Below are 11,665 nucleotides of genomic sequence, written 5' to 3'. Positions count from 1 at the left end.
ACCTGAACTGATCTGCCTGCCTCGGCCTCAGCCTCCCAAAGTGCTGGGATTACAGATGTGAGCCATGGCCACCCAGCCTTTTTGTTTTTCGTTTTTTTTTTTTTTTTTTTTCTTGAGACAGTTTCCCTCTGTCGTCCAGGCTGGAGTGCAGTGGCATGATCTCTGCTCACTGCAGCCTCCACCTCCCAGCTTCAGGCAATTCTCCTGACTCAGTCTCCTGAGTAGCTGGGACTTCAGGTGTGCACCACCATGCCTGGCTAATTTTTGTATTTTTAGTAGAGATGGGGTCTCACCATGTTGGCCAGGCTAGTCTCGAACTCCTGACCTCAGGTGATCCACCCGCCTCAGCCTCCCACAGTGCTGAGATTATAGCCACTGTGATATGTGAGCCATGCCCAGCCTTGTTCTTTCTTTTAATTGGATGTTTTAATAAAATGTATTCAAACTAGTGTTTTACTTTCATGAAAATCATTGGTATAAAAAATTTGTCGGCCGGGCACGGTGGCTCATGCCTGTAATCCCAACACTTTGGGAGGCCGAGGCGGGCGGATCATGAGGTCAGGAGATCGAGACTATCCTGGATAACACGGTGAAACCCTGTCTCTACTAAAAATACAAAAAATTAGCTGGGCATGGTGGTGGGCGCCTGTAGTCCAAGCTGCTCGGGAGGCTGAGGCAGGAGAATGGCATGAACCCAGGAGGCGGAACTTGCAGTGAGCCAAAATCGCGCTACTGCACTCCAGCGTGGGCGACAGAGCGAGACTCCGTCTCAAAAAAAAAAAAAAAAAAAAAAAAGTCTAGTTTTATTAACCAGTACCAGAGTTACATTTTATAAAACTTAATTCCAAGCCTGGACAACATGGCAAAACCAAGTCTGTACAAAAAATAAATAAAAAACATTAGCTGGGCATAGTGGTGTGAGCCTGTCATCCCTGATCCTTGGGAGGCTGACAGGGAAGGACTGCTGAAGCCCAGGAGGTCGAGGCTGGAGTGAGCCATGATTGCACCACTGCACTCCAGCCTGGGCAACAGAGTAAGACCCTGTCTCAAACCAAAAAATAAACTTCATTTTGTTAAGGATTTTTGTTAAAGCATTTATGTTAATTCAGGGTAAAGACTTCAGTTATATGTTACATTTAGTTTTTATGAGATGCTGAAAGATTAGAAGAAGGTAAATACGAACTATGATCCAGAAGGAACTGGAATTTTTTTTTTTTTGGAGACGAGTCTTACTCTGTCACCCAGGCTGGAGTACAATGGCACAAACTCTGTTTACTGCAACCTCTGCCTCCCAGGCTCAAGTGATTCTCCTGCCTCAGCCTCCCGAGCAGCTAGGATTATAAGCACCTCCCACCATGCCCAGCTAATTTTTGTATTTTTAGTAGAGATGGGATTTCACCATGTTGGCCAGGTTGGTCTCAGACTCCTGACCTGGTGATCCGCCCACCTCGGCCTCCCAAAGTGCTGGGACTATGGGCGTGGACCACCGCACCCAGCTGGAACTGGAATTCTTAAAAGGACTGAAAAGGAAGTATGAAAAAGTGAGTGAAAGAGGTTTAAAATAAGACAAACCACTGAATACATTTATGGGAAATTTTATAGTTTGCATAAACAGTATAAACTTAAGGCACAGTGAATAACTGTATTGATAAACTAGCCACTATTGGACAAGTAGCAAAAGTAAAATTCAAGAAACAAAACCTCCATAAGTCACTACTTCCTTTTATTACAAACATAAAATGTTCTCGGTAAACTCTAGATACTATTACCCCTAGGGAGACAGGATTCAAAAGATCACTTTTAGACACACCTACCTTCACTTGATAACCAAATAAATATCTGTGAGTGAGAGGTACTATCTCGAATGAAGTTAAATTAGAAGGAAAAGGTTAGGTTAGCATGTTTTAGAACTATTGGTAAACTGGAATTCATGGGACATTATATAATCAAAAGATTAATCTTTTGAGCACTAAGTTATAAATGGTTTACACCCATGAATAAAAAGATTACCATCACTTACTATGAACCACCATTCCATGAATCCATGTAGCTGAACACTCCTAATGAAAAGTTTAATTATCCTTCAACTTGTAGTTGAGGAACTCAGTTCATGTTCATTGACACAGATTTCCATTACAGACCCACTGTATTGATGATGTTACTTTCTGACACTATATTTTATATAGATATATTAAGATTGAAAACTTAATGCTGTTTAGAAGGCTATTAATATAACTTAATTTCTAACAGCTTTAAGTTTCTGAAAAGGGTTTTAAAATCAAAATTTCTGAAATACTCCACACATTCTTCCTCACCCACATTTAATTATAAATCAATGTTATACTGATAAAAGGTTCTATACACACATTTAGAAATGTGTGTGTGTGTGTGTGTGTATATATATATATGTATTTTTCTTCCCCCGCTAGGATGGAGTCTCACTCTGTCGCCCAGGCTGGAGTGCAGTGGTGCAATCTCGGCTCACTGCAACCTCCACCTCCCTGGTTCAAGTGATTCTCCTGCCTCAGCCTCCGGAGCAACTGGGATTACAGACACGCACCACCACACCCGGCTAAATTTTTGTATTTTTGTAGAGATGGGGTTTCACTACACTGGCCAGGCTGGTCTCAAACTCCTGACCCAAGTAATCTGCCCGCCTCAGCCTCCCAAAGTGCTGGGATTACAGGCGTAAGCACCGTACCCAGCCATATTTAGGAATATTTTCAAAATTAGCTTCACAATATATACCTTTATAAGGTTTACAAATAACCAAGTAGATAGAGGAATGGCCAAACAAATTCAGGTAAACTGTCCAGTCTTCACTGTTGCTACTTCTAAATGATGAATGTCAGGTAATTTCGTTAGGCTATCATTGCACCTTATACAATATCTAATTGCTCCTGATGGATTAAATCTATACCTGTCCCACTATCCCCAATCTCCTCCAAACCACTTTTCTATAGGATGAATGCTGAATGGATAACATAACCAGGATGCCACATGGATATTCACTAGGTTTAACATTAATAAATGTATTCCATAAGTAGTGTTTTAATTTTATGTTCAAAGCTAGTTATTTGAGTCCTGAAAAAGAATACAAGATTAAGTGGCTTGCATTAAAAAATGGAAGCCTATCTTAATATCTGGTGTTATAAATACAGAATCTTACATAAAAGTTATTCTCAATGAAAGAAAATTCAAAGTGCTTCCATCTTGCTCCTTTTATTATATGGTGAAGCATCCTTAATGTGAATTAATGGTTAGATATATAAATGCATGGCATAACATGAGAAAATCTAGAAGAAAATATCCTCATTTTAATCTAAGACTATGGAATTATCAATTACAATTAGACTTAATCAGCAACTTACCTTTTTTAAAAAAAGCAAACGCACAAATAGACAGGCTTGATAATTTAACTCTTCTTAACTATTAAGGCTCTAGGATGTCCTTAATGTTTTTAAAAGGTCATTTTAAAACCAAAGCACTAATTCTATGCACAGTAAAAACAGTACAAATATCTGAATTTCAGATCTGGCTTTTGCTAGATAGATTCTAAAAATGAAGAAACATTTTCCCTTTCCAGGTATTTTAATAATTTAAAATATAAATAATTGTATTAAGTCCCACTGAATAAAGAATGTGAAAGTTTCTATATTAAAAAAAAAACTTAAGAGTTTAAAGCTTGATAGTCATTTCATTTTATGGTGGGACAGAGACTGGATTTTGCTTGCTTTCCATAATTACTTCACTGTCTCCCTCCATTTCAAAATTGACATTCACAAATGAGCTGGATATCACTGTCTCTGGTTGATCTGTCTGAACAATGGAATCAGTCTGCAATTTATTCTGTTGATACTGTCTTTCTGCTTCTTCAGATATCCTGTTTTCTTCTTCTTCTTCTTCTTCCTAAAAAAGGGGGCAACATCAAGAATAGTTGAAATACGAAAGTCCAAAAGGTATATAGTGCTGTTTTCCCCACTGTCAGCTTATGTTTAAAAAAAAAAAAAAAAAAAGTGTCATGTTCAATTCAGTTTGGTCTAATTAAGACATATTTTCCCTTCTGCTCTCTAATTGAAATAACTACTGTAAAACATTTTAAGGAAAGTAGTTTTTTTCTTGTTTTTTTGAGAAAGAGTATTGCTCTGTCACCCAGGCTGGAGTGCAGTGGCTCACTGCAACCTCCGTCTCCCAGGCTCAAGCAATTCTCCTGACTCAGCCTCCCGAGTAGCTGGGACTACAAGCACCTGCCACCATGTCCAGCTAATTTTTGTATTTTTAGTAGAGACAGGGTTTCTCCATGTTGGCCAGGCTGGTCTCGAACTCCTGACCTCAAGTGATCCACCCACCTCAGCCTCCCAAAGTGTTGGGATTACAGATGTGAGCTACCGCGCTCAGCCCAAAAGAGGTTATTTTTTAAAACACGGTCCAGCACTATGTCACTTAGATGAGACTTGAATTAACTTTGACAATGACTATATTTCTTTTATTAAGTCTAAGCTAAATAAATAAATAAAAAGTTAGCTTCAATTGTATCACTTCAATTGTAGGGTATCAGTCTATTCGGTTGAATAGGCTGATTCATTTATTAAATGATATATAGCATAGTTTTCCCATAAGCACCAAATACACAGATAAGGCAGTACCTTCCCTCAAGAAGTTTACAACTTAGTAGGGAAGTTAAGACATGTAAAAACAGTATTATGACAGATGTAGAGATTTTGAAAGGGTAAATAATTTCTCGTTGCAGAACTAAATTCATTGAGGAGGTGGCATTTGTATTGGACCCTGCAGAACAGGTAGTCAGTACACAGTGAGTAGCCCCAGAAGATTACTCTGGGGCTTGCTTGAGAATAGAGAGACGCCATTTAGGAGGCTAGTTTAATAGTCCAGATGAGGTAATGAGGCTCTAAGTCAGGCTTATAGTGTTAAGAAATACTTATCTGTTCATAAAACAGGTTTGAAACCATATAACAAATGTTAAGTCAGCTGACCTGTCCAGGCTCATGTCCAGTTACTCCCACATTGTACCTTATGCCCCAGTGACAATAAACTATTATATTTTTGCCATTTCCCCAACCATAACAACGTACCTTCATGCCTCTACATTCTAGCTTTACCTGAATTGCTGCCCTCTATTTGCTTGAAGAATAGCAGATGCCAATATTTGTTGTGTTCACCAACACACACTAGGTGCTGTTCCAAACATTTCATATATTGTATTTAATCTGTAGAGCAGTCCCCAAGCATGCATGCTGCAATTCTCATTACAAAGATGAGGAGATTGAGGCTTATTGAGGGGTTAAGTGTTCTGTCCAAGGTTACAGAGTTTTAAGTGGCAGAACAGATTCTGAATTCAAACCCTTTGGTTCTTGAGCCCATGCTCCTAAGCACTAAAGGCTTTTATTTTTAAAGACAAAATTCACTTCACTCTCACCTTAAGACCTCACTATTTTTAAACTGCCCTCAAATTTTTGTGCACTAACACCTGGCACATACACATTTCCTGTACTTGGTCTGTGTCAAACCCACTCCACTTGTCCTACATCTAGTCCATGTGCTCTAAGTATCTTGTTTCTTCATCTTAGAATGATAATCCAAAAAGAGGCGTGTGAAGATTAAATAATGTATATAAGGCATCTCACAGCACTAAGACAATTAAATCTAGCTTATTTTGCATACAGATCATAGGGAAATTCCAGTTTTAAAGAATTCCAAAATGTATGTTACTTTTTTTTTTTTAATACTTTAAGTTCTAGGGTACATGTGCACAACGTGCAGGTTTGTTACATATATATACATGTACCATGTTGGTGCGCTGCACCCATTAACTCATCATTTGCATTAGGTATATCTCCTAATGCTATGCCTCCCCCATACCCCCTCCCCACAAATGGACCCGGTGTGTGATGCTCCCCTTCCTGTGGCCAAGTGACCTCATTGTTCAATTCCCACCTATGAGTGAGAACATGTGGTATTTGGTTTTCTGTTCTTGCGATAGTTTGCTGAGAATGATGGTTTCCAGCTGCATCCATGTCCCTACATGTATGTTACTTTGATAAAAGAAATTAATGATTCTAGAATGAAATGCCTAGCATAAGAGAGCTACATGTTGGGCAGTTAGAAAATACATCTGCTCATTATGCAACCCATCAAGTCCATGGCAAACCGAACTGAATCAAGAAAACGTAAAAAGGAGGCATACCTCCTTCTTCATCCGATAATATTCATCAATGGCATATTGGTACTTCGGGGTGCTGATACCCAAAACAGATGCAATCTTCTCTCCAAGGAAGTCACACACTGAAGACACAAAAGTTAAAAGACTTATATAATTCTATAAAAATTTCTTGAGCACTTTGTATGTGTAAGACACTGTAGGAATACAAGAGTTACTGTTCCTGCTCTCAAGGAGATTATAAAAACCTCATACATCTCTCTTCTGTATATCTTCCCTGATTTCTTCAAGAAGTATTAGTGGCTTCAGAACTCCCAACAAGTCTTTTCATATGTGTATTAGAACACTTATCACTAGGTATATCTGTTGTATGTCTATGTCTTTAAGAAAAGTGTATACTGCCGGGCATGGTGGCTCATGCCTCACACTGAGGCAGGCAGATCACATGAGGTCAGGAGTTCAAGACCAGCTTGAACAACATGTTGAAACCTCATCTCTACTAAAAACATGAAATTCGCTGGGCATGGTGGCGGGTGCCTGTAATCCCAGCTACTCACAAGGCTGAGACAGGATAATAGCTTGAAACCAGGAGGTGGAGGTTACAGTGAGCCAAGATCACACCACCGCACTCCAGCCTTGATGAAAGAGCAAGACTCTGTCTCAAAAAAGAAAAATGTATACTCAGAAAGCTGGGATATCATTGGGCTGGAGGAAGGGAATGGCTTGTAGTATAACACTCACTGAGTGCCTACCATGTGCCAGGCACTGTGAAAGGTGAGGCGTAGAGAGGTTAAAGAACTTACCCAAATTGATAAAGCAGATCCAAAGTTCAAAGCTAGGTCTGAATCTAAAGCTCATGCTCTTTCCATTACACCAACCTGTCTAGCATATATTGAGTGCTCAGTAAATGTTTGTTGAATCAATTACTATTCACAACTAGCTCTAATTAAAAAGCAGAAAGTGATAAAAAGCTATGAGGGAGTTAAAAATGGAAACAGAAGAAAGCTTTCTAATTTAAAACCTATATTTTAAATTCACATTAAGTTATAAGTTGATAATTCATTTCCTTCAAATATGACTTAGTCACATCTCAATTAAAGAAATGAAATATTAATGATATAGAAATATAAATTAGGCCAGGCGCGGTGGCTCAAGCCTGTAATCCCAGCACTTTGGGAGGCCGAGATGGGTGGATCACAGGTCAGGAGATCGAGACCATCCTGGCTAACACGGTGAAACCCCATCTCTACTAAAAATACAAAAAAATTAGCCGGGCGTGGTGGCAGGCGCCTGTAGTCCCAGCTACTCGGGAGGCTGAGGCAGGAGAATGGCGTGAACCCAGGAGGCGGAGCTTGCAGTGAGCCGAGATAGTGCCACTGCACTCCAGCCTGGGCGACAGAGCAAGACTCCGCCTCAAAAAAAAAAAAAAAAAAAAAAAAAAAAGAAATATAAATTAACTGTAATACAGGCTTTAGAATAAGCAGTGAGACAGATTGAGAATGTTATCAATTGGAAACCAAATGACAAAGCAGCAAAATAGCTATTAAGAGAAAGGGTTTAAGAACTTGAAAACAGTATCTAAACTAATATAGTCATTTTTCATTCCTAAAAAAAACCATACTGGAAGCTGAAGAATGTTTTAATGTGAGGTACAAGTTAGGTTACTATGTCCCAGTGCTAGCTAGCTCCTGAGGACAGTGATTAACTCCCTACTGTTTCTCCTTCAGTTTGGAAACATCCTATTTAGCAAAGCTCCTGTTGCTGAAGCATGTTACAGCAATTATACAGTATTCAAGCAGAAAAGCAATACCTGAGAGAGTTGATGTAGCAGCCCGAAGCATGTAAAACCATAAGTATGGGCCCCAGGTAAGTTTTGTCTGCAACAAGAAATCAGGTTAGCAACAGTCATACCTAAATTCATTCCATATATTTAGGCCAGAATGAAGTAGTCAAATACTTGGTAGGCACCAAGAATATTGTATAGGCAGTACTACAAAGAGACTGCAATCCAATCAACAATTTAAAATCTTTAGAGTTAAAATTCCACAAAGATATTTTACCTTCACCCATATAACTACCACTACCTTAAGCCCATAGAAGAATCAAAAAAAGATGCAGCCGCTGAAATGGAGCTGGTAATTGCAGTCTGCAATGAGTTGATAATCCAGAGCCTTCCTTTCTCCTGTCTTGCTAAATTTTCGTTTCCACTATTTGTAAACACAACACAGAGAGGGTGTTCAGTCAATAGAAAGAAACTTAAGGATACCATCTGACATACTTATGCTATAGCAGGGAAATTAAAGTTCAGAGAAATTAAGCAGGATATGTAAGGGAACATCAAATGAGCTTTTAATGGTGGGAAATTAAGGGACAAATAAGTGGCAAGATAAGTTTTGTTTGTTTAAGTCTTTTTTTTATTATTATACTTTAAGTTCTAGGGTATCTGTGCACAACATGCATATTTGTTACATATGTATATATGTGCCATGTTGGTGTGCTGCACCCATTAACTCATCACTTACATCAGGTACATCTCCTAATGCTATCCCTCCCCCCTCCCCCCACTCCACGACAGGCCCCACTATGTGATGTTCCCCATCCTGTGTCCAAGTGTTCTCATTGTTCAATTACCACCTATGAGTGAGAACATGAGGTGTCTGGTTTTCTGTCCTTGCGATAGTTTACTCAGAATGATGGTTTCCAGCTTCATTCATGTCCCTACAAAGGACATGAACTCATCCTTTTTTAAGGCTGCATAGTATTCCATGGTGTATATGTGCCACATTTTCTTAATCCAGTCTATCATTGATGGACATCTGGGTTGGTTCCAAGTCTTTGCTATTGTGAATAGTGCCACAATAAACATATGTGTGCATAAATCATAGCAGCATGATTTAAAATCCTTTGGGTATATACCCAGTAATGGGATGGCTGGGTAAAATGGTATTTCTAGTTCTAGATCCTTGAGGAATGGCCACACTGTCTTCCACAATGGTTGAACTAGTTTACAGTCCCACCAACAGTGTAAAAGTGTTCCTATTTCTCCACATCCTCTCCAGCACCTGTTTCCTGACTTTTTAATGATTGCCATTCTAATGGTGTGAGATGGTATGTGTTTTTGATTTGCATTTCTCTGATGGCCAGTGATGATGAGCATTTTTTCATGTGTCTGTTGGCAACATAAATGTCTTCTTTTGAGAAGTGCCTGTTCATATCCTTCACCCACTTTTTGATGGGGTTTTTTTCTTGTAAATTTGTTTAAGTTATTTGTAGATTCTGGATATTAGCCTTTTGTCAGATGAGTAGATTGTAAAAATTTTCTCCCATTCTGTAGGTTGCCTGTTCTCTCTGATGGTAGTTCCTTTTGCTGTGCAGAAGCTCTTTAGTTTAATTAGATCCGATTTGTCAATTTGGGCTTCTGTTGCCAATGCTTTTGATGTTTTAGTTATGAAGTCCTTGCCCCTGCTTATGTCCTGAATGGTACTGCCTGGGTTTTCTTCTAGGGTTTTTATGATTTTAGGTCTAACATTTAAGTCTTTAATCCATCTTGAATTAATTTTTGTAAGAAACCTGACAAAAACAAGAAATGGGGAAAGAACTCCCTATTTAATAAATAGTGCTGGGAAAACTGGCTAGTCATAGGTAGAAAGCTGAAACTGCATCCCTTCTTTAAGTCTTAAAAAAGGGCTAGACCGTAGAACCCAAGATAAGCTCAATGCATATTTGGTAAGCCAGGGCCACTGGCAGAATGCAATCCACAATGCACACCTACATAGTTAATCTTGGTTCTATAATTCCAAATGAATTTTGTGAAGCTTGCCAAACAGATGTTATCTGCCTTTCTAGATGAAGCCAGTGATAAAGGCATGCTTCATTGTACCAATATGTTTATCCAAAGAAAACATAGTATAAAGCCTTCAATGAATCAAATGCATTAATAATTTTTGGGTTTTTTTTTTTTTAAGGCAGAGTCTCACTCTGTCACCCAGGCTAGAGTGCAGTGGCGCGATCTCAGCTCACTGCAACCTCTGCCTCCTGGGTTCAATTGATTATCGCGCCCCAGCCTCATGAGTAGCTGGGATTACAGACGTGCACCAATTGCACGAATTTTTGTATTTTTAGTGTAAACGAGGTTCCGCCATGTTGGCCAGGCTGGTCTCAAATTCCGGCCCCATTGACCCACCTGCCTCAGCCTCCCAAAGTGCTGGGATTACAGGAGTGAGCTACTGTATCTGGACAATAATTGTTTTAATATGGCTTCCAAGGAGGGGAGAAAGAGAAAAACCTGTCCATAATCTTCTTATATATACTAATGATTAAAAGGGCATTACAAAGACAAACACAAGAATATCTGTTAAGACTGAGTGGATGGGGCCGGGCGCAGTGGCTCATGTCTGTAATCCCAGCACTTTGGGAGGCTGATGCGGGTGGATCACCTGAGGTCAGGAGCTCGCGACCAGCCTGACCAACATGAAGAAACCCCGTCTCTACTCAAAATACAAAAATTAGCCAGGCATAGTGGTGCATGCCTGTAATCCCCAGCTACTCGGGAAGCTGAGGCAGGAGAATTGCTTGAATCCGGGAGGCAGAGGTTGTAGTGAGCCGAGATCGTGCCACTGCACTCCAGGGCAACAGGAGTGAAACTCCGTCTCAGAAAAAAACAAAAAAAGACTGAGTGTATGGGTGAAAACAGAAATCAACACATAACACAGCAGTGCCATAAAAAGTAGATATGCCAGTTTCTGTGATACTGTGCCTGAAGAGACAAAGTAATGCAGCTCCGTTGTCTCTACTTACTGAAGAACGAATGTCCAAGCTAACAGATTCAGCCAAGAAAAAACTATGTATTACTGACACCCTGGATAAAATCCGCTATATCTTCTACATTCAGAGCAGGATGCGTCTTTTATGTGGGACAAGGGTTACTTTAGTGGCTCTGTTTAAGATGCTCTGATCTTATGGTTTACAGCAAATGGAAACAGTGGCAGGAGTACAAGGAAAGGAACCAATTTCAATAACACATAATACGTGATAAGGTCAAGAAACTATTTAGAAAAGGACTAGGCATGCTTTGGAGGAAAGCATACAGTTGAACAACACAGGTTTGAACTGTGTGGATCAACTTATTAATGGATTTTCTTTCAATAAATATATTAAACATTTTTTGAAAATTTGTAACAATTTAGAAAATTTGTAACAATTTAAAATTTGTAATAATTTGTAACATTATAGACTAGAAATGCCAAAAAAATCAAGAAAAAGTATGCTGTGAATGCATAAAATAAATGTAGATACTAGTTTATCATTTATTACCATATGTGCAATTTTTAATTTTATAATAGAGTTATCAAAACTTACCCGCACAAACAGACATTACATTGTGCCATTTGCAGTCAAGAGAAATTTATTCAAACATAAAGATATAGTATTAAATCATAACTGCATGGGCCAGGCGTGGTGGCTCACACCTGTAATCCCAGCACTTTG

General features: G+C 39.2%; 1 protein-coding gene across 3 annotated transcripts in view; it reads right to left on the bottom strand.

Moving 5' to 3' along the window:
• Positions 1-1,579: 1,579 nt before the first annotated feature.
• Positions 1,580-11,665, bottom strand: part of LOC103228813 (signal recognition particle subunit SRP54) — a 97,414-nt gene continuing 87,328 nt past the window's right edge. For 2 of the 3 annotated variants that reach the window (XM_007986468.3, XM_037983895.2), the window contains 3 exons: positions 7,989-8,055; positions 6,206-6,303; positions 1,580-3,909 (listed from right to left, as the gene is read on the bottom strand). In XM_007986468.3, the coding sequence (XP_007984659.3) occupies positions 3,703-3,909; positions 6,206-6,303; positions 7,989-8,055 (372 nt within the window). In that variant the 3' untranslated portion in view covers positions 1,580-3,702. The remainder of the gene's footprint in view (positions 3,910-6,205; positions 6,304-7,988; positions 8,056-11,665) is intronic. The other variant, XM_073010926.1, reaches the window with a different exon arrangement.

The sequence above is a fragment of the Chlorocebus sabaeus genome, chromosome 24 (assembly GCF_047675955.1).
Source record: "Chlorocebus sabaeus isolate Y175 chromosome 24, mChlSab1.0.hap1, whole genome shotgun sequence".
In the NCBI taxonomy this organism is placed as follows: domain Eukaryota; kingdom Metazoa; phylum Chordata; class Mammalia; order Primates; family Cercopithecidae; genus Chlorocebus; species Chlorocebus sabaeus.
Note: the sequence above shows the minus strand (reverse complement) of the source record. Positions and strands in the feature narration are given on the sequence as shown.